We start from the raw sequence: 27,500 nt of genomic DNA, 5'->3' as shown, positions 1-27,500 counted from the left end.
CCTGCGGGGAGGTGTGGGGGGGAAATCTCACCGCTCACATGTCAATGGACACCAAACACAAACATACACACAGGGCACACACATACAGACACACACGCAGACATGTGGAAACACACACACATACACACACACACACACACACACACACACACACACACACACACACACACACACACACACACACACACACACACACACACACACACATAGGCACACACGCAGACATGCACAAAAACACACACTCACACATATGAACATACACGCATACAGAGACATACAGACAATCACACTTATCCAATTGGGTTCTGTTTATTGTATGACTACTGTATGTAAAAATGTTAACGCTCATAAGTGCACAGCAGTGCAGGGGTAGCGTGAACATTATAACAGCATACAATCTATTTACAGAGAGAGACGGGGACAACAAAATGGCCTCTAAGAACAAGACAAGTGTGACACATACAGAGGGATATAGATAGGTAGATAGAGAGAGTGAGAGAGAGGGAGAGAGAGAGAGAGAGAGAAAGAGAGAGAGATGCTCTCAGGCTGTCAATAGAGTCTCTTTCTTCCCTCATTTTACACACTCACATGGGAAAACATACAATCTCACGCTTTCGCGTGTTTGTATGCGGCCAATACATCAATTTTCATGTGTGCTTGCAAAACCGCCACCTCTGTCAGAGGCATGCCGCTGTTTCAGAATCTGGGACTGATCTGGCGTATCCACACCGCATCTGAGCCACATCAGGACCAGAAGTGAGCCGGACCCGGACCAGAGGAAGGTTCCAGAGCCAAGCCTCAGTGCCTGGCCTACCTGGGGCGCCACAAATGAGCTATTTGCCACCACATACGTTTCCAGCAGGTAAGGGTAATTGGTTGGCTGATTGCAGCACGCGGCGTGCCACAGGGTGCGGTCGCCGTGGGAACGGCTCCGCTGGAGAGCCGGAACAACAATATCTCCGTTCCGGTGTGTTCCGAACGAAGCAGAGTTCTACTTTTTTTTTTTTCACCCCTAAAGGTGTGACGGATCTTTTCTATGCATTTCATTAACACGCCATCATACACTTCGTGCCATGCTACTCTAAACTTTACAAAAATAAAATGGTGTTTCTTTTTTTCTATTATTATTATTTCTCATCTATATATGTCTTGTAAGTAGACAGTGCCTCAGGCTGAAACTGAGTCTGATTCATGCACATGGTGGTACTGTGTGTGTGTGTGTGTGTGTGTGACTGTAGAGCGTAATAGCCACAGACACATATCAGATCACTGATGCCAACATGACAAGTTCATAAAGGATGAAACAGTCTCAGTCCAACATGATATCTTTCATTTGAAATACAGTCTGTTACATACACTGTTACCTTAGCCCATGGAAGTGGTAAGTGTGTTTCTGAACATCTGTTACATTTAATATCACGGTATTACAACACATTGATCACAAAGTGTGTTCCATTTAAGGATCATTTTGAACTACAATCCTGTCTTGAGAACTAATAAAAACATGTAATCAAACTGTTCGCATTACTAGAGGGACAGGTGATTTGACCTTTAACGTACTGTATGTGCCAGACACCATCAGATTCCCTTATCTGTGCATTTTATAGCGTCGGATAAGATTTATAGATACGGCGATGGTATCATCCTTGTAATTTCAGCCCTTTTGCTTGGGTTTGCACTGACCTCGTCTCTGACCCCACGAGATCGCACCCAAGAATAGCTTAGTGTGGTGTTGGGTGGCCTGATTTACCGTTGTCTCCAAACTCCAGGGAAAAGTGGGGAGGTGGGGGTATCGACCGACCAGTACCCACATGTTTCTATTCACCAGCTTCAAATTTACAGTTCCAGACTGCAGATATGATCTCCAATAGCGGACTTAAATAACACTTTGCTAAGGTGGATCCTGCAATCAAGCGAGCGACGGGGAAGATTCTCCTTAAGCTGACAGCGGAGATAACCTCAACACCAGCGGGGTGAAATACTGCGCAGCATTGGCAAACAAAAACGCCACTGCAGCAGAAACAGACACGGACTAGCTAACCCCTGCACATGTACAACACACTAGCGGCGCCCATATTATACCGTATAAATATATATATAATAGCCCTTTTTTATACTAACTGACTTTACTTTAGTACACATATTATATTACCATATCATTAGTGCACCAATGTCCAGCCAGCACTATAGAAATGACAGTAAAGTATCTATCTATCTATCTATCTATCTATCTATCTATCAATCACTCCTCATGTAGGGGCATATTGTCAGCAACCCTAGACCTCAACCTGTGACAACAAATATACTTTGCACCATTTGCGACAACATGTTTTACAAAATCTGATTACAAAGGCCACAGCAAATGAAACCCAACTCCAGAGAGCTCCTGTGCGCTTGAGATGCGGAGGGGGCCGGAGCCCTGGCAGGCGGCGGAGGGAGGGCGGATCTGAGAGAGCGAGCGAGCGAGCGAGCGCTCCGAGAGATCTGAGGAAAGCAGGCCAGCGCCCTGACAGAGCTGCGCTGCGTTGTGCCGCGCTGTGTTGTGCCGCGCTGCGTTGTGCTATGCTAAGTTGTGCCGCGCTGCGTTGTGCCACGCTGCGTTGTGCTACGCTAAGTTGTGCTGCGCTGCGTTGTGCTATGCTAAGTTGTGCTGCGCTGCGTTGTGCCACGCTGCGTTGTGCTGTGCTAAGTTGTGCTGCGCTGCGTTGTGCCACGCTGCGTTGTGCTATGCTAATTTGTGCTGCGCTGTGTAGCGTAGCGCTGTGTCTCCCCAGGGAGAGGCTGTCAGGGGCCACACAGCGCCGCAGCTAATGGCTCTGGACGATCCCCAGCAGAGAGGAGCAAGGAGGTGGTGACCCAGGGCCGGGTCAGACAGAGCCTGGGCGCGACAGCGCTTCTGGCTGGGGTTGGGTGTCTGTGTTTGTGTGTGTGTGTGTGTGTGTGTGTGTGTGTGTGTGTGTGTGTGTGTATGTGTGTGTGTGTGTGTGTGTGTGTGTGTGTGTGTGTGTGTGTGTGTGTGTGTGTGTGTGTGGTGTGAGTGTGTGTGTGTGTGTGTGTGTGTGTGTGTTTGACTGGAGCTGTAGAGCGGGAGGCCAGGTTGGGTGAATCTAGGACACTGAACACCTGGCAGATGCTAACCGCGGCTGGACCCTGAGCACATAACAGCCTTTAAAATGTGACTCTGACACATGATACACACACATCAGTGCTCATTACAAGCTATACACTCCATGGAGTCAACCTTTAGAACTGTGACAGGTAAACAGCTGTATATAATTCATATAATATCTGAAAAAACATGTGCTGTATGCTCTACATTACACGGTTATCTAGCATTTCTTTCACATCTTTTTTTTTATCCATCTGTGTTGCACCTTCATTGCCATGCAGTGATGCTGTCTACCGCAGAGAGGTTGTCGAGTCGCTTTAAGACAGGTGGTGGTGAGTGGCCCTGCTGTCCGCCTCGGTGAAACTGAACTGCCAGCAGGTACACAAGGTACACCAGGTGAGCCCAGAGAGAGGCTAAAGCAGGACACGCAGAACTGCAGCTTACTGGCCCACAATGCACCACACACAAGTGGACAATGACTGTCAATTATCTCTCTCTCTTTCTCTCTCTCTCTCACACACACACACACACACATACACTAAATGCTTACAATAATTGACTCACATGCACAAATATGCACACACACACACACACACACACACACACACACACACACACTCACACATGTGAGGTGTAGACTAATCTTAAGATTGCATTATGTACAGTTTGCTATCCCAGATATGAAATTGAATTATTCAATACAATATGCTACAACTGAGATGTACAGGTAGCTGAACTATAAAGCTACATCTCATGTGTGGTGTTCAAGTTTTAGCCCAAAAATCTGTACTGTTGGTGCTGCAAAGACTGCATGGTGCTGTCGTCATGTTGGGCATTGTGCTCGAACATTAAGCTGAAATTTAAGCTTACGTTACAGTATGTTGTTTACGAGGCGCTAAAGCTGAAAATTATTCCTGCGCTGTGGAGAGGGCTATCGCTAGCGGTCGTGACAGGTAGCTGAGTGACAGTCGGGAGGAGGAGGCATGCTTGTGCCTCGTGGCGGCTCCTCGGACGTGATTGACAAAGCGTCTACTGCGAATGAGGCAAGGAGAGTTTTGGGGCGCGGCGCGGTATGGAACCGTGAGATACAGCCACGGCACGGCGAGGAGTGGAGCGGAGCGAGTGTGGGGAGACCGTCCATCGGTCAGGGCTCTCCCTCCGTCCGAGCACTAACAGTAAGCATAATGTGGAATGAGGCTCCGCACTACATGCCAGAACTGATGACCACACCTGACACTCACCAACGAGACAGGACAGGAGGAAGAGACGACAAGGAGAAGCAAGAAATGGAAGGAGAGGGTTTTTTTCTCTCTCTCTCTCTCTCTCTCTCTCTCTCTCTCTCTCTCTCTCTATCAGACAAGAATTCTATATTCTGTTATCTAACATTGCCCAGGCTGACAAAGCCAGACTACATTGTACAGTGTGTCAGAACTCCAGAATAGGAACAAAGACAAAAATGCGGCAGATTTGAGGATATTTTAGACGGTTGTATTACGTGTAAAACATATGAAATATAAAATTGAATGAGGCTAAATTCCATAGAATTTTCAGATATGATCCTTCACCAGTTGTGCAGGCAAAAGGCTCCTGCTACAAACATAATATTGCAGTGTATGCTTAAGATGCCTATTAAATGTGAAAGACATCAAGCTAATAGCAAACGAACAACGCGTAGCATTTCAAATCACACACATTAGCCGTATGTGCATTTGAGTAAACATCAGGACATAATGTTCCCTCCACAGCTGAGTTCTGTCTAGACGACCTGAGCAGCGCGACGCGGCGTGGTGTGTAGCGTGCGGTGGGGGGGAAAGCCCTTCGAGATAATTACGCTGGCAGACAAGAGAGTGCTTCTGAAACAGACTCTTAACGGGACTCAAGCAGGGATAAATGTTGTCAATCAGCAAACCTCTCTCCCCGCAAAATCTATCGGACTTTCTCGGGGCCTTTTCACGCTCACCTGCAATATGCCGTCGTGTTTTCCTCTTGTCTTTTTTGAGGTGGAGTGGCTCAAGAAGCGCAGCAGCGTTCACCTTAATCTCTAAAAGGCAGAAGACGCTCTGCCATTTTCAGAGTGCCTTTCTGAAAGGAGACTCTAATAGCCCTCTTGTGCTTTTCCTTACAAATATGATAAACAAAAAAGCGCTTGGGAAAAATAGCTTTTGTCTTTTTACATGGTACGGTATGTGCAGAGGCAAAACAACAGTGACTTAACACATGTGCAGCAACATGAAAAGCAGGTCAGTGCACCTTGTGCCCAGTGACTGGTGACTACAGTATCGACTAGTGATTTCAATAGTTGTTGTCTAGTCAACACACACACACACATACAGTTACACACACACACACAGACACACACACATACACAAAAACCCCTACACACACACACACACACATGCACACTCTTGCATAGTACACACATACACAAACAACCACCTACACCTACACACACACACACACACACACACACACACACACAAAAAAACACACACACACACACATATAGATGGTGCATCTTTTTTAAGCAGACTTCCTTCTATCCAAATGAGCTAGATCATTAGTGTGTGACATGTATGAGAGTGAAGTGATCGTCCAGAGAGCACACTCTTGCACACACACAGACACACAGACACAGACACAGACACAGACACAGACACACACACACACACACACACACACACACACACACACACACACACACACACACACACACACACACACACACACACACACACACACACACACACACATGTATGACAGCATGAGAGTGAGGTGAGCGTCCAGAGAGCTCTCTGGAGAGACGGAGCAGAGTGACCCGGACTCGGACGGGACTGAACTCACCCCTCTCGCAGGTGCGCGCCCAGTAGCCAGTGCCGGTGCAGTCGCAGATGAAGCGGTTCCATCCCTCCTTGCACACGCCCTTGTTCTTGCACGGGTAGCTCTCGCACTGCTTGCCCGAGAGCCGGTTGCACGAGGGCTTGATGCCGGCGCCGTTCTGCGCCTCGGCGATCTGCCGGATGTCCTTGCTGCGGCCGTCGATGAACAGGTCGCGGATGCAGCCCACGTAGCCGTAGTTGAGCATGGCCGTCCACAGCTCCGTGGGCAGGATGAGGCCGGCGCGGCTCTCCGGGAGTCCGCCCAGGTACATCTCGCCCTCCAGGTCCAGGATCTCGCTCTCGCCGCTGGCAGTGAAGGGGGTGCGGCGGCTGTTCACCGATATGGTGCCTAGCCCCGAAAACCAATGAGAACAACATACGAGAAATGATTACATTTTAAAATTATTATTACATTATATTATTATATAAACATTTCTGATGGTTTAAACCTGTGTTTCATCAAAACCTTATCAACAAATAATGTCCTAAAAGAATCAGCAACAGAGTCAAATATGCAATGACTTTGACTATACAGTGGAAACTTCAAAAGGATATAACAGTATCGCCATATCTAGCCTGTTAATCAAATTAATGTATTAAAAAGTTAGGTTAGCCAGCGAAGGTTCAGTACGTAGACTCGCCAGCTTGCCTACCAGTTGCCTACCAGTCGGCGATGGAACATAGAATCACGTGACCCAAAACGTCACAAGCAAAACCTTAATACTGTTATATCCTTTTGAAGTTTCCATGGAGATTAGATCTGAATGAAGTCAGATGTTTAATCATCGACGGTCTACGGCTGAGGACAGACAAGCCCAGCAGAACTCGGACTGGATATTGATCAGTCGGGGGGGGCGACGGCTACATCCCACAGAGCGTGATTACGTGACGAGTTTACAATCCTGAGCATGAGGCCACGGTCCAGACGGCTCATTCAGTCGGGACGTGACAACGGGAAGAGAGTGTGTGTGTGTGTGTGTGTGTGTGTGTGTGGGGGGGGGGGGGTTGTTCTCTGGCGTGAAGCTCTGTTTGATCGGTCCAGTGATTTATGGGAGTGTCAGGGCCAGCGAAGGGTTTGTGACGGCTAGTGGAGGGTTGTGGGGCTCCAGAGGCCTTTTGGCAACCCGGCGCCCCCTTTAAAAAGCATCAGTGTTCGGAGGGAGGACTGAGTTAATGCTTCCTCGCGGAGAGGAGCTCTCAACTCTCACACTCCAGAGAGGAGGGGAGATAAGACACAGATAGACAGGGGGAGACAGAAAGATTTAAAGAGCAAGCAAGAAGAAGAGATTGGGCTGTGTGTGTGTGTGTGTGTGTGTGTGTGTGTGTGTGGGTTGGGGGGGGGTGTACATGTTAAAATGTACTTGTGGGTTGTGTCTGTCTTTCTGTGCATCTATGTGTGTACAGTGCATATGTGTGTGTGTGTGTGTGTGTGTGTGTGTGTGTGTGTATATACACAGTGTGTGTGTGTGTGTGTACTACGTATGTGTGTGTGTGTGTGTGTGTGTGAGAGAGAGAGAGAGAGAAAGAGAGAGAGAGAAAGAGAGAGAGAGAGAACACTGTCTACTGTGTATCTTAACCTGCATGTCTACAGACAGCCCAGAGCCTCTGTGGATTACACTGAGAGTTTACACCCTGATATACTGCTTACAGCTCCCAGGTCCCGGGTCTGCTGCGGTGGCCTCAACACACACACACACACACACACACACACACACACACACACACACACACACACACGCACTCACACACACACACACACACAAATGTCAAGCAGCAACCCTGGGAAGCTGCCCTGGGATCAGAGATCAATAGGAATAATCTGGCTAGAAATGACACCGCTCTGTCACCTCCACACTGTTGTCTACAGGTCTGCATTATTAATGGCCCCGAGGGGCCCCAAGTGAAGGCGGCCGATATGAAGTGATACAGAGTGCGAGTGGATCAATTCGGCAAAGTACAGGAACTCAAGGGCGATGGCGGAATCACAAACAACACAAGGGGAAATTAGTTTACATGAATGAGACGTGTGCTTATATTTGGATTGAAAATAGGTGTGTGTGTGTTCTGAACAAGTATAAGAAATGCATATCAGCAGTGTCAGCATATCAACAGTGTCGGCATTGGCAGGAAAATAACGCAGAGTAAAAACAACAAACACTGATGTTTGCCAGTGTGTTTTACGTCGAGAGTGTGTGTGTGTGTGTGCGCACACGCACGTGTGAATACCGACATTTAGAAATAGACTGGGCATGCAGGAGTTAAAAGGAAGTTTTGTGTTGTTTATTTTTACTGTCTACTGGCCAAAAGTGTGCTGGGTGAAGACATTTTGGGCGAAACTGTCAAATGCTGATGTTTTATCTCAGGCTTGCAGCTCCCCCAGTTTTACAGAACTCGATTTGCATACCTATCTGATTCTTTTACATAATAAAAATGTCCACAGCATTTAAAGCCATGACAGCTTTTAACAACATAATTTATTAATGAGGTCATTCTAATTTCACCTCAGTGGAGAAGAGATAAAAAGTGTGGGTGGGCTAAAATTCTCCAAATAATACCAAAAGTTGATTAATTTTGTAAAATAAGTTTACTATGTGGGCTAAATGTTAGACGTAGTAATTATTCAAAGGTGATATGAAATGGGTGGACAACTCCAAATGCAGGATGTTTCAAATCCCTTTCATGCAGAAACTGTCCCAACACGCCCATTTGGCTATGTATACAGTATATGTCACTTTACAAATACACTGACTCATAAAAGGGAGAATGCCGCCCAGAAACAACTGGTGCTGGTTTACATAACTGTTGTGCTGTGCAGAGACAATGATCTATTTCACTGGACAACCCTTAGGTGTCATTCTCCAATGTGCAAGGCCGCTTGATGAACACCGCATGCCAAAATTTAAGCAAGCTAATGGAGTTAGCATCATCACCCAGTCAATTCAAAACTGATGACAAGGGTTATATATAGACAAGGGTTTTAAGTCGTTGACTGTTTAATGAATTATTGGATTGTTTTTTATTTTTGCATGTCACTTTGGACAAAGGCATCTGCCAAATAGCCATAACCGTAACCGTAACCGTAACCGTAACCATATACCAATACCGATTCTTATATCGTGTTTGGTTAACATATCGGACAAGACAATATCACTGACCGGCTCGTCCGTCTCGCTGGATGTCCACGTGGTACCAGGTCCCGTCGTTGACCTTGTTCGCCGTGGCCTTCACCTTGATGGTCCCGGAGCCCATGTCCAGCAGCAGGTACAGGCTGCCGTCCAGCAGCTCCACGGCGAAGAAGTCCACCTTGGTGTTCTTCTGGCTGCGCACGTCCTTGCGCTCCTGCGGCTTGCCGTGCGTGAAGAGGATCAGGCCGTTGGGCTCGGTGGTGCGGAAGTCGAAGGAGATGGAGCCCATGCGCTTGGTGTTCCACTTGGGCAGGCTGATGTAGGCCTCGGGCGTCTCGAACGAGATGGGGTCCAGGGTGGCCACGTTCTCACACTTGAAGTTGGCGTCGCCCTGGATCTTCATCTTGGGGTCGGCAATCCGAGCCAGACGGGAGAGCTCCAGCCGGATGTCGTTGTTTTTGTAGACAACCTGTGTAGCAGAAAACAGTCGTATTATTCATTACCACTCGTGTAATACAAAGCATTGGGTAACTGTTTGCCTGACCTTCTAAACTGTAAGATAAGCATAATACTCTATTCATATTCAGCTGGTTGTGCTATATTTTTGGAAGTGTCCTTAATTGGCGCAGTGTGTACATTTTGCATAACTCGATGGTCGTACAGAAAGATCCTGGATTCAAACACGAAAGACAATGTGCATCTAGTCCAAAGGTTACAATTGCACTTACTGTACGTAATTCCTATAGGACATACACATTGAATGAATTGCGGAGCAAAGGCAAACATGTTATGTCTCTGATAAAGGGAGACTAATGTACAGTAGGGATACTTTATTGGTATCTAGTGGCTTCAAACCAAATAGTGCGGACATGGATTTCAGAAGTATGGACTAAGAATGACTTGCGGTTTGCTTGTGGTGGCTCCACTGTAATGCAGAACCACAAATTCAATACTGTATAGTGTCTGTCTCCCTTTGCACTCAATAAACCCACAGACACAGTTTATTCTATATAGCCATTTACTGTATGCCTCCATTTATGTCACTGAGGACACAAACAACGTCACATACAGGTGCTGGTGTTGGTGCTGAAGTGTTTCAGTGTTTCAGAGCAACCGTCATGGCTGCTGAAGTGTTTCAGTGTTTCAGAGCAACCGTCATGGCTGCTTCAGGGGCAACACAATAGGCATCTGGGCTCCTACTCAGTGGACATTGGTGACATTCATGTGCCTGGTGGTCCAGAGCTGTGGTCAGTCACGACCGGACAAAAGGCAAGAGAAATGTGGCCATTAGGACAGGGGCGCCGCTGCTCAGGCAGACCAGACTGCTCTTCAGCTCATTACTGAGTCTGACGTCATGTGTCTCACCCATCCGCCCGCCCGCCCGCCTGCCCGCTGCCCGCCGCCGGACAAGGCACGCTGCCCGCTCACACACGCGCGGCCCCGAGAGCCTGTGGCGCAGCGCTAAGATGAAGATGAAACGCACACGGCCAAAAATAAACATTCATCAACGTACTGTTTAGTGAGACTAAAAAGGCCAATCTCTCTCTCTCTCTCTCTCTCTCTCTCTCTCTCTCTGTTTCTCTCTCTCTTTCTCTGTCGGTGTGTGTTGTGTTGTGTGTGTGTGTGCACATGTGTACGTGTATCATGTGTGTGTCTGTGCGTGTATTAAAGAGCAAGAGAGAGAGAGAGAGAGAGAGAGAGAGAGAGAATGTGTGTACAGTTATTATAGAAAACTGAAATTTATGCTGGCAAATGGTTGGAAGCCAAAGCCAAACTAATGTGCTTCAGATGTATGTGTAGTGGCTCGGTATTGTGGCTGCTGTGGTGGCTATTGTTGTGGCTGTTTGGAGACACAGCTGTCAACAGAGAGATTTTCCCGCTCTGAGATTACTGATAATCCTGGAAGACTTGACAGTAAATCAACACGTGTTGCAGGTGCCCAGGGGAAGACTGCTGGACTGGGAGATTGCCTTGTCCCTTCTCCTGTGGAGCCCTGCGTCGTGAAACAGACTTTCTTTTTTCTCTCTCTCTCTCTCTCTCTCTCTCTCTCTCTCTCTCTCTCTCTCTCTCTCTCTCTCTTTCTTTTTTCTCTCTCCACAGGCTTTATCGCTGAGATCATAAATACCAGCCTCCCCCCGTGGAGAACTGAGGCTAAAACAAAAAGGCGTGAGCATGACAAGGAGCCAACAACGAGTTTGTCATTCCCACAAATGACAAACACGCGAGCCACGGCAATTGGAGCGCTGGGGGGGATGCTAGATGCTATTTATTCACCTAACTGCTTTCTAACTGGTTTAATTGCGACTAAGTCCACTAAGGTTCACAGTCCTTACAAAGACAATATATCACCGGGTGACTTTGACAAACACGTTTGTCTCTCTGTTTACAGAGATCATTAAAGGTGCAGTCAGCAATTGTTTATGTTTACATTTCTTAGCCGCACTTTTGTCCAAAACAACATACTATATTTCAATCAAGGACCGAACAGCACACACTAGAGAGGTAGCTTGCCCTTCCCTACAATATTCCCAGAGAAATGCTTTTGTCTAGGGGGGGACATGCCGCCACCACTGTGAACTCACAGGATGGACAGCTAGCAGAAAGGTTCGCTGAATGAGACAAAAAAAAATTATGGGCTTGGAATTGCGTCCGATCGCTGACTGCTCCTTCAAGATAGCTCTGGCTTAATTCAGAAGATTTGACCAAAGTCTACATACATTATGTATATTATGACCTTGTTAGTGTAAGCCCACCTTATGTAGTTTTGATAGTGGATGTCTGCCATTAAAACTAAAAGGCAAAATGCAAAAAAAGGCAAACATTCATGATTCAAAACTCCTGTTGTCTGCATATGGCAGCGTGTGTTGAATGATAATGCTCCCCCTAAAATATATCTATCTACTTTCCCTTCATCAAGTCATTTTGCAAGATCATTATCATATTTATATATGACTGTGCGTGCACTCAAAACTTTTTAACAGAATTTGCTTCCTTGAAAAGGAAAGCTATTAATCATCAGAGTGTGCTTTTAGTTTTAACTTGAGAAATTACTCAAAATATTAAATATATGTAAATATAACTAATATATACTTTTACTTTCTGAAAAAAAAGATGTCCGGCTCTGGGTAGGATCACGATGTTAGTTGTTTTCTTAACTGGTCTTATGGCGTTGAATATTGACATCAAGGGGCATACTGTAGATATCAATTCTTCCATTGACGTCCTCTGACAAACACCAAACAGCACAACAATTGCGCTGGAAGTAAGTCAGAGAGGAAATAGATCACAGGAAGTGTTTTTCTGCTGTTCATCAGAGTGCCGGAGACATATGCTATCCAGCAATGACCCAGTGAGTCAACACGTCTGACGAGAGAAAATAACGTAGCTGTCAGCCGCCGCAGCCTCGCTAGACATCTGCCGGTTGTCACCAGAGGCAACAGAGTGACCTTGAGGAATTTACAAGGCTGGAAATCACCAGCCGCTGATTAGACAATGATGGCTATTATTTGTTATATCATGGCTGTCTTTTTCTCTGCCTCAGACGCTGACCTGATGCATTTTTCATCATCCAAATCAGCTTTCCTCCCCCTCGCTCACAATCTCGACACGTCACCGGCGAGTCGGGCGAAAGGAACGACTGCCACTGCTCCCCGGCGCAAATTGATACTTTGCAATTTCGCTCATTTGATGCTTTGTCATTTGGAGTGTTGGACTGTCGTGTAAAATGTCAGACTGTGAGACTCATTTGATGAGACAGGCAGGCAGCTCGTGGAGACGGCTGAGGCCTAATGGCCGTCTGCGGAGCAGGCTAAAACAACATTGTTTTCGCATTAGCATTAGCGAGTCAGCAAGCAGCAAATGCTATCACGGAAACATATTAATGTAAATAGCCGTGCGCTCTCTCTCGCATTCCTGATGCATTTGAAATAACCTACGAGGATAACTTCAAACATTTATCATTGTTTACGATTAGCATTTCATTTGGATTTCAACATTACCACAATACAGCCAGTTGACAAAATGGAATAAAACAGGATGATCAATCAATCCCAGATGCATACACTGAGACAGCCTCCCCATCCCCTGTGATAGCAGAAAATGATCAACAGCATCCAGCCTGGATCTGAACCGGATCCGGGGCAGATGCGGGCCACATCTGTCCCGGATCCGTTCTGAAATCCGCCCCTATCTGAGCACTGAGGCTGTTCCCGGTTCTGAAACGCCAGTGGCCCATGAAATGGATTCCTGTGTGCGCGTGTGCCACTGTGCGGATTCACTCCACACACACACACACACAGACACACACACAGACACACACACACACACACACACATACACACACACAGACAGGGCCCAAATCACTCGCATACGAGGCTGGAGGAGAATTTCATCAGACTGTTATCTGCCCGCACAGACCCGGTCTGAAATAAATACCACAGTCGGAGAGACGGAGAGAGGGAAAAAAAGAGTACGAGCGAAAGGAAGAAAGAAAGAAAGAAAGAAAGAAAGGGAGATGGAGGGTGAACGAGCAGGAGAGAGGGAGACAGATGGCGAGAACGAGAGAGAGAGGGAAAAGAATTTTCCACATAAGGCTTGTCTGTGAGCAAGTATTTCATTCCTCAGGCCATTTAAGTGACATCTCTCCACAATCACACAGGTCCCGTAAAAGCCATCCTTAACACTCCTCCTTAACATGCAGGGCCTTAACCTCTTCCATCCTTAACACTCCTCCTTAACATGCAGGGCCTTAACCTCTTCCTCTCCAGGCCTCCCGCTCAACAGCCACGGGAAAGAGCAGCGGAGCATTAGACTGAGCCGAGAGCTCATGAAAAGCCCCCACAGAACCGCACACACACACACACACACACACACACACACACACACACACACACACACACACACAATCTCCATATTCCTGCATCTGACTACACCCAGAGTGCTTCTTTCTTCTGCGTACAGTACATGCTAAGGTGACTCGATGGAGGTGTTGTCTTTCTAAGAGTGACCACTCACGCTCTCTCTCTCTCTCTCTCTCTCTCTCTCTCTCTCTCTCTCTCTCTCTCTCTCTCTCTCTCTTTCTTTCTCTCTCTCTCTCTCTCTCCTACCCACACTTGTGGGTCCTCCCACGCGCCCGCCGGGCCCCCACGCAGCCTTCACGGGGCACAGAGCGCCGCGCCACACCACCCAACGCCACGCCGCGCCAACCCCGCCATCCTCGCCTCGGCTCCCGGGTCGGCAGCACAGAGGGGCGTGGTGGAGCTCTCTGCCGGATGACACCCTCTATTCATCATCCACAGCTCTCTGCTCCGCCCATAAATCTCCTGCCCACGGACGCCCACCCACCACTTAGAGGCCGGCGCTGCCCCAGCGGCTGCAGGGCTGGCAGGGCTGGCCGGGAGACAGGGCCGAGATTGGGACAGATTACCCCGGCGGCCGGGGGAAGTGGGCAGTGCCAGGTCACGCTGGCCATCAAAGCCAGAATTTAATGAGAGGAGGAGAAGACAGTGTGGCAGTGAGCACAGCAGCACAGGACTCTAAAGACGTATACTCTACACAGCACTCTAAAGACGTACAGTATACTCTACACAGCACTCTAAAGACATACAGTATACTCTACACAGCACTCTAAAGACGTACAGTATACTCTACACAGCACTCTAAAGACGTACAGTATACTCTACACAGCACTCTAAAGACGTACAGTATACTCTACACAGCACTCTAAAGACATGCAGTATACTCTACACAGCACTCTAAAGACGTACACTCTACACAGCACTCTAAAGACATGCAGTATACTCTACACAGCACTCTAAAGACGTACACTCTACACAGCACTCTAAAGACGTACACTCTACACAGCACTCTAAAGACGTACACTCTACACAGCACTCTAAACACGTACACTCTACACAGCACTCTAAAGACATGCAGTATACTCTACACAGCACTCTAAACACGTACACTCTACACAGCACTCTAAAGACGTACTGTACACTCTACACAGCACTCTAAAGATGTATACTCTACACAGCACTCTAAAGACGTACACTCTACACAGCACTCTAAACACGTACACTCTACACAGCACTCTAAACACGTACACTCTACACAGCACTCTAAACACGTACTGTACACTCTACACAGTACTCTAAACACTCGACATACAGTATACTCTACACAGCTCTACACAGCACTCCAAGTGCGTACTCACACTGGGCACGTTTTACCTGTAGAGTACGGTTCAGTCCCATCCTTGGTCCGCACTCACATTTTTATCAAACTGTACCCAGGCACAGTAGAGCTGCTGTGCTCTCAAATCTTTGCATGGGTGCGATCATCAGCCAAACTGTACCGTGCCTGAGTGCACCCCCTCAAGCGGACCTGGGCATGGACTGTACCATGCCTGGGTACGGTACAGAGCGATCACACGGGTCAAACCAACCAGACTTAGGGGTTGAAACGTTCTCGGGTACGGTACAGATGGCATAGCGTGAGTACACCCTAAAGACATATATTCTACAGCCCCCTAAAGATATACTTCACCGCATTCTAAAGTAAAGATATACCCTACATTATATGTGGGGGAGGTTTGACAGACAGGACTTTCTTGTTTATGATTACAGTAAGCTACGTTCTATGTCATATGCGGAAGAGGGTCAGAAACATTGACATGTCTGTCTCCTCAGATCCTGTATAACTTCTACTGCTGCAGCGTCGAGAGCATCTTGACAAACTGCATTTATAGCACCACGGCTGACAGGAAAGCCCTGTGGTTAAAACGAGTGGTCAAAACGAGTGATAAAAACGGCTCAGCGCATCACTATGGTCCTGCTCTCTGCCACCACTGACCCTCAACATACTGAGGGGCAACACCATCAAGGACCCTACACATCCCAATCATGGACTGGTCCCCCTCCTTCCATCAGGGAGACATTACAGCCTTATGTCTCACTCAGAAATCGTTTTCACCCCAACACCATAACCTTGCTGAAGACTCAGCCCTAGCATGAGCCCAACTAGCATGTCTCCTCCTCTATAGCCATGGAGCACTTTACTCCCGTTAACACCACCCCAGCAAACTGCTCCAGCTGTTCCAGAGTCTGGACTATCTCTCTCTTTCCCTTTCTCTCTCTCTCTCTCTCCTCCTCTTCCCTCTCTCTCTCTCTCCCTTTCACTCTCTCTCTCTCTCCTTCCCTTCCCCTCGCTCTCTCTCTCTCTCCACCTCAGTTCAACCCTGCTCACAGCTGCGCCCAGCAGTAGACAGAAGAAATGGACCGGTCCATAGAGAGGAACGCAGGGAGAGGGGGGCGGTTCTGGAAAAGCAGGGGGGTCGAGAGCGGGACCTCGGAGTGCTGTCAGAACACGGTGACAAATGACACCCCGGCGTTCACGCACGACAGAAAACAAATTGCAGAGGCCCCAGCGCCGGGGCGGGGGGGGGATGGGGTTGGAGGAGGTCCGTGTCCGGCCCGGTCAGATCGGCTCCTAGACGCTCAAGGGGCCACCGTCTGCAGTAATTAGAGGGAGTGGACCCCACTTAGCCACGCGCACAGCCAAACGCTGATTAATGTGTCCCACGCAGAGAGCTGAGCAGGAAAGATGAGGCCACTCTCTCTCTCTCTCTCTCTCTTTCTCGCTCTCTCTGTCTCTGGTGAAAAAAACAACAACTGAATTTCGGCCACAATTTAGACAATTTAGTGTTTTGGGAACGGAGTTTGTAGCAGGCGCGACCATTACAGGATGCAGGCAAGCACACAGAGACGCAGAACGGATCTAATAAAATAGATTCCCTTTAAGTACTCTCGACGAGATGATGGCACTAAAGTGGCATTGCTGTGCATCAGGCCAGAGATATCAGAGGACTGAACGGGGTCAGACTGGGACGGATTCTACTGCCATTTCTTCACTCATGTTTCTAACACAGTGTTTGCTCTGCATGCTGCTGGTAAGAAACCTATCATCAGCCTTTTGTGCTTGTGAAAAACCTAATAAATTACAAAATGTGTAACTGTATCACTGATTATCTAAAATATCCCAACAGATGGGGAAGTTTGAAAACGGCCATCATTCAAAAGTCCAAAATGAGTATCGCATTACATATCAGAGGAACCTACAAAGCTCAGGCCTCAAAGAGAATGGGGAGAGGTGTGTAGCACCGCATTATGTAATAACACCGCATTATGTAATAATGTAATAAATGTGCACGCCATTATGTAATAATTGCCGCATTCTGTAATAATCTGCCGCATTATGTAATAAACTTCTTGAACGCAATATGTAATACATTTTGCTGCATTATGTAATAAGTTATTACATATTGCGGTTGTTACTACATAATGCGGGTGCTGGGTTTTTTTTTTTTTGCCAAATGTAACAATTGGTGCATTATGTAATAACCAACCGAAATTGACATTTTCATTGAATAAAAACAGCTAAATAATGTGTATTTTACTCAAAATTAATGCTTACAAATAAGTATTAATTTAACGATGCAATTAAGTATTTAAGCAACTAAATGGTTATGGTTATGGTTATGGTTATGGTTATTTAGCAGACGCCTTTGTCCAAAGCGACATACAAATAAATAACAGTACAAATTAAATCAACAGTGAACAATTACAATAGGGAGAATAGTAATATTATCAGTAAAACAATAATTTTAAGCACTAACCTAATGAGAAATAAAAACAGTGAAATGAGAATAGCAATCAAATAAGTCACTCAGTTAATTATATATAATAATAATAACTAAAGCATGGTATGGCTAAATTTAAGGACAATAGCAAAATAAATGTCAAATTCTATCAATGGACAAATTATAACAAAACAATACTATTATACAAACCATAACACATCACAAAGTCAAAGGACTAAGTGCATGAAAAATGAAAAACAATTCAGCTGCAACATACAGCCTAACACACTGATCACACAATGGAACTGCAGAATAATAAGTGAATTTTAACAATGTTCTTTACCTACAGTAAAACAGGCCATGACTCACATTTCACACACATATAGCCAAACTATCAGTATATAGAGGGAACTGCCTATCAGAATTCCATTTGATTTATGCTGTTCAGGCACAGCCTAAGCCACTACTTGATATTGCTCCTCCTGCAAGGTACTGATTGGGACTCATGGTGTCTATTACTGGCTAGGCAAGGCCTACTAGTGTATGGCAATGTTTAAACATAAGTTATTAGGGCCCAAGCACTGAGGTGCGGCCGCTGAAGCGGCTGCACCGTAGGTGCAAGGCCTCATTGTTTTTGCTCAGATTAAATATCTTCAGGGCCACGTTTTGCTTTTTTTTCACCAACTTGGCATGCTCTGAAACTTTTGAAATTTGGCAGCTATGTGTGGAATTGGTAACACTACTAAGTGACAGAGCTCTGGCCAAGGATGTGGCTCAGGGACTCTATAGCGCCACCTAATGTGTTGTCTGTTGTGGTAGACACATACATTCACGGAAATGGCCCAGATTTGGTGGATATGTGTGCTCTATTAAATTCAATTTTACGTTTAAACTTAATAGTGAATCTTTGAAGAAGAATTTGAGTTATGATTATGATTTTTGCACATCACATATTTTGAAACACTCTCCTAGACGGTTTATCGAAATCATGTCATATAAGCTCTAAAATGATCTTGAGCTGTTTCTCAAGAGGACTTGCGACCAGATTTTTTAATTTTCGAAGTATATTGAAATGGCGAAATTTAGAATTATGGCGTCTTATTATAGGGTGACCAGATTTGAGTTTGCCAAAAAGAGGACACTTCAGTGGGGGGGGGGGGGGGGGGGGGGGATTATGCACCTATGAACACGTGCATTCATACAATTGTGTAGCCTACATGGTGATATATGATAATGAGCTTTATTGGCCCAACACTAGCAGAAAAACACTGCCTCAAAAGGCTATTTTGTAGTTGAAAGTTTTAAATGTGCAAAAAAAAACTATACATTTGTAGACTATAGGCTACAATGTAAAGTATAGTCACAACAATGGTAAAACAAAAATAATAAAAAAAATAAAACCTAATTGCACAAAATGAGACATTTTTAATGTTGAAAAGTTGTCCAATGGCTGATACTTTTCAGTCCTCCTAAACTGCCTGCTTTGCATTGATCTCGACCGAGACGAAAACATGGAAATTACGTCAGTGAACTTGCACTTGCGTTTCGGCATGGCTGAAGACGCCGGATAGTTTTGCGCGTTGCAGTGGTAAACAAGGAAGTGTGCGCTGATGAGGTGAATAACCAATTAAATGTTTAGGCTGAGAATATCGACCAATGACGGTAGCTCTAAGGTCAGGCTCTACACTTCAACTCAATGCAAAGCGAACTGTAGGGGGAGGGCGTGATTAGCCTACTATGTGAATGAAAGAGAGAGCAATGCAAATTCGGTGAAAACACGTTAGGCTAGAATAACAAAATATTTATCCCGGACGATTCTGAAATTTCGCCCAGACACATTTTTAGGTTTCAAAAAGAGGACATGTCCGGGCAAAAGAGGACGTCTGGTCACCCTATCTTATTAACAAACAGGAAGTTGGTGTTATAGGCAGAAAAAAGGTTTTAAATTGGATGTAACCTGGCAGCTATATGTGGAATTGCTTCTGCTAGTCAGAGACAGAGCTCTGGCCTAAAGTGTGGCTTCGGGACTCTATAGCGCCACCTAGCAGCACGTTATCTGTTGTGGTTGACACAAACATTCACGAAAATGAACCAAATTTGGTGGACTTGTGTGTTATTGCTATCGCTAATCAGAGACAGAGCTTTGGCCTAGGGTGTGGCTTAGGGACTCTATAGCGCCACCTATCAGCACGTTATCTGTTGTGGTTGACACATACATTCACGAAAATGAACCAAATTTGGTGGGCACATGTGTTATTGCTATCGCTAGTCAGAGACAGAGCTCTAGCCTAGGGTGTGGCTTAGGGACTCTATAACGCCACCTAGCGTGTTGTCTGTTGTGGTTGACACATACATTCACAAAATCAACCAAATTTGGTGGGCTTGTGTGTCATTGCTGCCGCTAGTCAAAGACAGAACTACGGCCTCGGGTGTGGCTTAGGGACTCTATAGCGCCACCTAGCGCATTGTCTGTTGTGGTTGACACATACATTCACGAAAATGAATCAAATTTGGTGAGCTTGTGTGTTATTGCTGCCACTAGTCAGAAACAGAGCTCTGGCCTAGGGTGTGGCTTAGGGACTCTATATCGCCACCTAATGTGTTACCTGTTGTGGTTGACATATACATTCACGAAAATGAATCAAATTTGGTGAGCTTGTGTGTTATTGCTGCCACTAGTCAGAAACAGAGCTCTGGCCGAGGGTGTGGCTTAGGGACTCTCTAGCGCCACCTAATGTGTTACCTGTTGTGGTTGACATACATTTACGAAAATGAGCCACAATTGGTGGGCATGTGTGTTATTGCTACAGCTAGCCAGGGATAGAGCTCTGGCCTAGGGTGTGGCTTAGGGACTCTCTAGCGCCACCTAATGTGTTACCTGTTGTGGTTGACATATACATTCACGAAAATGAATCAAATTTGGTGAGCTTGTGTGTTATTGCTGCCACTAGTCAGAAACAGAGCTCTGGCCTAGGGTGTGACTTAGGGACTCTATATCGCCACCTAGCGCATTGTCTGTTGTGGTTGATACATTTACGAAAATGAGCCACAATTGGTGGGCATGTGTGTTATTGCTACAGCTAGCCAGGGATAGAGCTCTGGCCTAGGGTGTGGCTTAGGGACTCTATAGCGCCACCTAGCACATTGTCTATTATGGTTGACACATTAATTCACGACAATTAGGTAGGCTTGTGTGTTATTGCTGCAGTTATTAGTTCACACTGGCAGTCGAAATCCGATGTCTTGCATATCCGATCAGAATCTGATCTTTCTGACTGACTGTTCTCATGGCCTGGCGCACGCGCTGAATCAATCAATTAATCACTTCCGTCACTCAGAATTACTTTGCAATTGTTTGTAGCAGTGCAAATGACGAAAGGGATACGTTGAAATCCTATTCAAGTGGTTCGACTGTTCAGATTGAGTCATATCCGATAGTAAGTGATATTGAAACCACCTTCGTATGTGGTGCGAATCAGCATTGTATCAGCATTTCATGCGGTTTTGTGCAGTTCAGACTACCCAAAATTCAAGCCATATACAATCCAGATAAGCAAAAAATCGGATTTCGACTGCCAGTGTAAACTAAGCCTTACCTAGGGTGTGGCTAAGGGACTCTATAACGCCACCTAGCCTGTTGTCTGTTGTGGTTGACACATACATTGGTGAAAATTAACCAAATTTGGTGGGCATGTGTGTTGCTAATGCACATGCCCACCAACAAGTACGTATTTCTTTTATAGATTCCGAAATGTCCTGGCCCGCCATCACCGCTTGCGGCTATATATTATTATTAATTTTGTTTTGTTGTACTACAAACTAAGCAGGATTTAGACTGAGATACTGTGTCCTCAATGAACTTGAAAAGAAAACCTTAACCTTTTATGATAATGTGTGTTAGCTTAGCTTATGGTTGGCTATGTCATAGCCAATAATATAATAATATCTGACAACAGAAAACAGAATGCATAGCACACCCATCTTGCCTACAGAATTGCTGTCATTCATCATCCAGTTGACAATAAATTGGTTAACTATCAGAAGCACTTAACCTCCAAACTTGATCTCATGACTAATATGACTGCAAATATTAATTGAAAAGAACCCCTTGTGCGTTTAAATGAGCACAACCAAAGTTAAAAGGTGGATTGTTACAATGTAAGCTGAGCAATAGTTGACATACTGTCCTCTTACTTAGCATTTTTGAGTAAAATACACATTATCATGCTGTTTTTAATCAACGAAAATGTCAATTTTGGTTGGTTACTACATAATGCACCAATTGTTACATTTGGCAAAAAAAAAAAACGCAACCCCCGCATTATGTAGTAACAACCGCAATATGTAATAATTTATTACATAATGCAGCAAAATGTATTACATATTGCGTTCAAGAAGTTTATTACATAATGCGGCAGATATTACAAAATGCGGCAATTATTACATAATGGCGTGCACATTTATTACATTATTACATAATGCGGTGTTATTACATAATGCGGTGCTACAAGGTGAATAAACAGCTTTAACGTATAAATGCATGAAATATGGAGCGGCTGATCCATATAGTCGGGGCCAGATGCCATGGGCAGAGAGTGGGATTAATGATAGGGGAGTTCTCACATGCACTTCCTCAAAGACCATAAAGGTCAGAGGATTGAGCTGTAGAGTCTCAGTATTTAAACAGCAGCCGTCATTGATTTCCTTCTGGCTTATATGGTGCACTGTTCCCTTAGTTCCACAGGGTGGTGTGTGTGTGTGTGTGTGTGTGTGTGTGTGTGTGTGCGTGCGTGCGTGCGTGCATGCGTGCATGCGTGTGTGTGTGTGAGTGTGCTCATGTACTGTACATGTACAATTACGCCTTTGCTGAAGAAAAGTACACTTAATTCAACTGATGTGAAAAACTACAGACCTGTCTCCCTTCTTCCTTTCTTGTCAAAGGTTTTGGAGAAAGTGGTCTTCAAGCAAATGTGTGACTTCCTCTATCAGAATAACCTACTAGACCCTATGCAGTCTGGTTTCAAGAGTGGTCATTCTACTGAAACTGCTCTTCTATCTGTGACTGAAGCATTGAGAGTAGCTAAGTCCTCTGCTCAGTCATCAGTGTTAATTCTGTTAGATTTATCTGCAGCCTTTGATACGGTTAACCATGACATTCTCCTTTCTACACTATATGAACTGGGAATTTCTGGGAAAGCTCTTGACTGGTTCAAGTCTTACCTTAAAGGGCGTTTTTTTAGCGTGTCTTGGCAGGGACAGATATCAAAGTCTCATGACCTCACTACAGGAGTCCCCCAAGGATCAGTATTAGGACCCCTCCTTTTCTCTATTTACACCACTTCTTTAGGTGGGATTATTCGCTCTCATGGATTTGAATATCATTGCTATGCGGACGACACTCAACTTTTCCTATCCTTCCCACCTGAGGACTCTAGTGTTTCCCATCGGATCTCTGCATGCCTGAAGGACATTTCAATCTGGATGAAGGATCAGCACCTTCAGCTTAATCTTTCCAAAACTGAGCTCTTGGTGTTTCCAGCAAAAACAGCTATTCCCCAACAGATCAATATCCAGCTTGATTCATCCTCACTGACTCCAACCAGATCGGCACGTAACTTGGGTGTCATAATTGATGACCAACTTACTTTCTCTGAGCATGTTGCCTCAATTGCAAAGTCATGTCGGTATACCCTGTACAACATTAGGAAGATCAGACCTTATCTGACACAAGATTCCACTCAGCTTCTTGTACAGGCAATGGTTATCTCCAAGCTGGACTACTGTAATTCTCTGTTAGCTGGCCTACCTGCTTGTGTATTAAGACCACTACAGTTGATTCAGAATGCTGCAGCACGACTGGTCTTCAATCAGCCAAAGAGGACACATGTAACCCCTCTCCTAGTTACTCTCCACTGGCTCCCTATAGTAGCCAGAATTAAATTTAAATCTCTCACTCTGGCCAATAGGACACTGACTGGATCTGCTCCTAGCTACTTCAGTTCTTTAAACACGATGTACATTCCCAACCGCCCATTGCGATCTTCTGAGGAGCGTCTGTTATGTCGACCAACCATACATGCTAGGTCAAATTGTAGATCCTATTCTTCAGTGGTTCCATGTTGGTGGAATGAGTTGCCCAGTGCTCTCCGTTCCAGCAACAGCTTTGGATCTTTTAAGAGGGGTCTTAAGGCATATTTATTTAATATGCACTTAGTCCTTTGAGTTTGTGATGTGTTATGGTTTGTATAATAGTATTGTTTTGTTATAATTTGTCTATTGATAGAATTTGAAATTTATTTTGCTATTGTCCTTAAATTTAGCCATACCATGCTTTAGTTATTATTATCATATATAATTAACTGAGTGACTTATTTGATTGCTATTCTCATTTCACTGTTTTATTTCTCATTAGGTTAGTGCTTAAAATTATTGTTCTACTGATAATATTACTATTCTCCCTAGTTTGTAATTGTTCACTGTTAATTTAATTTGTATTGTTATTTATTTGTATGTCGCTTTGGACAAAGGCGTCTGCTAAATAACCATAGCCATAGCCATAGCCATGTACGTGCACCATGGTAGGCTGAGAGGGGATGGGGTACAGTGATATGTACACTTGGTTTGCAATCATATGGTATAGCCTTACAGAATAAGAGAAATACTGTATACTACTCTTCAATAGCAACATTTGTGCACATATCTGTGGATGTGTGCATGCAACTTTCTATGAGAACCTGTTTGTGTTTGTGTTTTGTATATGCATGTCATATACAGTACAAAATGTCAATGCATGGCGGTGTGCTTGTGTCAGTGGGCCTGCATATGCATCTGGTGTGAGTGGATGGATGTATGTTCACAGTGCATGTGGGCAGCAGTGTGTAGGGTGACCAGCACCAGGCCCAACGTAAACTTTACAGTCGGGACTCAACTGCTTTAGTACGCCCAGTGTCTCCACAGCCGGACTGTTCAATTCATTGCAGTTTACATGAAGCGGTGAGTTCAGCAGCAGTCTGATTTGTTCCCGTAGCAGCACAGCCAGGAGTGTTGGGCCAAGCTAAGGGTGGGAACTAGTGCAGATGGTGCCAGACACATTGACACAATTTCGGGATTCTGACTGGGGCGGGGAGAGGGCTGTGAAGCAGAGGGATGGAATAAAAAATAGAAGAGAGAGAGAAAGAGAAAGAGAGAGAGTATATACAGTAAAAGACAAGATAGTGAGACACAGAGAGAGAGAGATAGAGGATTGGGTCTGGACAAGAGAGAGAGAAGGGGAGTGAGAGAGAGAGAGAGAGAGAGAGAGAAAGAGAGGGAGAGAGAGATTGAGTGAGTGAGTAGGGGATTGTTTCTCAGCTTGGTGCTTTGTGCTTTGTCTGCACTGAGGGCGACTAGGGGCGGAGCCACAGACAAAGTGACTGATGCCAGCCATTCCACTCTGGCATGGGGTTAGCATCCGAGTCCAGCAGGGGGGCTGTCTGCATGCCAGCCAGCTAGTCAGCCTGCCTGTGCCAGTCCGGTGTGTGTGGTGTTGGCGTATGTGTGTGTGTGTGTGTGTGTGTGTGTGTGTGTGTGTGTGTGCTGTACTGTATGTGTGTGTGTGTGTGTGTGTGTGTGTGTGTGTGTGTGTGTGTGTGTGTGTGTGTGTGTGTGTGTGTGTGTGTGTGTACTGTATGTGTGTGTGTGTGTGTGTGTGTGTGTGTGTGTGTGTATTGTGTGTGTGTGTGTATGTGTCCTGTATGTGTGTACTGTATGTGTGTGTGTGTGTGTGTGTGTGTGTGTGTGTGTGTGTGTGTGTGTGTGTGTGTGTGTGTGTGTGTGTGTGTGTATGTGTGTGTGTGTGTGTGTGTGTGTGTGTGTGTGTGAACATGACAGTCAGGCTAAAAAAGGTAGCAAGCAGCTTTAGACTAGCCCAAAGACGATGACATCATCGATGTGTCCGGATGACTGGCACTGAAGCTCATTAAAACGCATGCTAGCGCAGACAGCTAACACTTACGCAAGTCATGGGCTGATAACATGCTCTAATGAATCACAGGTAGGAGAGGATCGCTAACAGTTAGCCAAAATAAGACCTTAGCTTGGACGTCACATTAAAATGTGCTACATCTAAACATTAGCATTATTAATGGCTCAAAGATTGATGAGTCAACAACAGACAGTCTTACATACAAAGGGGCTAATGATCTGTGATATGGCCGGGTGAAATGAAGCGTTGGTCATATCAAAGAAGATATATATACAGTATATGATGAATCCAGTCACACTACCAAGAGATAATGTATCATGGTAATGCTTCCATGCTTCCTTTCATACTCATGGATTCCGGAAGTTAGCTTATCAGATCAAGAGCAGACCCATATCTAGCCACTCATCAGGCCCAGATGTGCTGCTGCTTACTATCTTAAACGACATCACAGAAATAATTTCTGGTATTGTTTCCACACTGCACAATGCACATAGCTGTACATACTCTCTATATGGCTCATAATGAATATCCATATTTATTCTGTTTTTCTTATAATATATTTTGTTAATACACTGCATATATCCATATTATTCTAACTATTATTATTATGTAACTACACTGCACATATCTGTACATGATATTCATACATTGTTCATATTGCATAGCCATATTTATTCTGCTAATACACTGTTCATATTTATATTTAATCTATATCACTCTAAACCACCTTCTGGAAACTAACTGTATACTACTGTCTACACTTTACAGTATTTTATGTCCTTTTCTTTGTATTTGTACTCTGCACAATGACAATAAAGTTGAATGTAATGTAATGTAATGTAATGTAATTTAATGTAATGTAATGTAATAATAAAGCATGCTAATATGTCTGCTTCATGATGCACTAGAAAGACCAGGGACTCAGAACTAGCTGCAGTGCTAAGCACCTCAGACTCAGCAGGTGCATGCGTGGAGCAACCATCATGTAGCCTGGCAAGCCAAACTACTGTATACAGAAAAATATTTTGGACGCTAGGGTCTAGATTTCTAGGCTAACCATCATGTGCTTTACGCGAGACATTATCATCATCTCAAGAGTGGGCATCACGACACACACACAATGCCTTGAAGACAATAACAAAATGTGCACCAACCAGTGTGAGAGAAAAGGAACACAGGTAGCTTGGCTGACACAAACACATTTTCAAATCCCAACTCACACTGAGAATGGGTCTAAGGATACACACTGTACCTCCAGCAGTGGAATTATACTTAAATTGGTACATTGAACTCTTACCAAATCATTGTGGGAGTACAGCAAACACATCTTTTTTTTGTTGTTTTTTGCAAACCAAGGTTTTAAATGCAGTTGTTTACTCAATTCCAAAGAAAATGCACGTCCTTGACGTTTAACACTGACGCCATGAGCAAAGCCTCTCTGGCAGCATAACAAGCACTTGTCTCTTGTTGCTGTAAACCGCCCACTCCTATTCAAAATGAATGGCAGCCAGTTGCTTTGCTGCTGTCTCTCAAAGCTAATGTGACTGACTACTAAATAAGTTGTTTCATCTGCAGATTCTGGGTGGATCCGTCGTGACGTCTTCACAATTAATCAGTCGTCCAATTTCAGCTAAATTAAAGATCAATCTATTTGAGAAATTGTATTATCCTGGCCTGCAGGTATAGAACCATTCAACACAAATGGCAATTAACAGCTGTTCAAAGAGAAAGGGGGCATCTGCCTTGTGCGAGAATAACAAAATGCCATCATTTGCATGGTAAAGCTCTG

General features: G+C 45.1%; 2 protein-coding genes across 2 annotated transcripts in view; one reads left to right on the top strand and one right to left on the bottom strand.

The window, feature by feature from the left end:
* Nucleotides 1–27,500, bottom strand: part of nrxn3a (neurexin 3a) — a 288,371-nt gene that overhangs the window by 257,560 nt on the left and 3,311 nt on the right. The window contains exons 3-4 of the mRNA XM_062522061.1: nucleotides 9,141–9,579; nucleotides 5,951–6,334 (exon numbers count right to left, since the gene is read on the bottom strand). Coding sequence (XP_062378045.1) covers nucleotides 5,951–6,334; nucleotides 9,141–9,579 — 823 coding nt within the window. The remainder of the gene's footprint in view (nucleotides 1–5,950; nucleotides 6,335–9,140; nucleotides 9,580–27,500) is intronic.
* LOC134067037 (uncharacterized) lies at nucleotides 22,646–24,303 on the top strand. Its single transcript, XM_062522063.1, has 2 exons — nucleotides 22,646–22,991; nucleotides 23,184–24,303. Exons 1-2 carry the CDS (start codon nucleotides 22,717–22,719, stop codon nucleotides 23,968–23,970), a joined length of 1,062 nt encoding a protein of 353 aa, XP_062378047.1. The 5' UTR covers nucleotides 22,646–22,716; the 3' UTR covers nucleotides 23,971–24,303.

The sequence above is a fragment of the Sardina pilchardus genome, chromosome 20, assembly GCF_963854185.1.
Source record: "Sardina pilchardus chromosome 20, fSarPil1.1, whole genome shotgun sequence".
NCBI classification, from domain to species: Eukaryota; Metazoa; Chordata; class Actinopteri; order Clupeiformes; family Clupeidae; genus Sardina; species Sardina pilchardus.
Note: the sequence above shows the minus strand (reverse complement) of the source record. Positions and strands in the feature narration are given on the sequence as shown.

Bases quoted from the DNA above. Each gene is read 5' to 3' on its own strand.
- LOC134067037 (XM_062522063.1), top strand. From the start codon at position 22,717: ATGTGTGACTTCCTCTATCAGAATAACCTACTAGACCCTATGCAGTCT. The intron at 22,992-23,183 runs GTCTTGGCAGGG...TGAGGACTCTAG, and splicing joins AAAGGGCGTTTTTTTAGCGT to TGTTTCCCATCGGATCTCTG.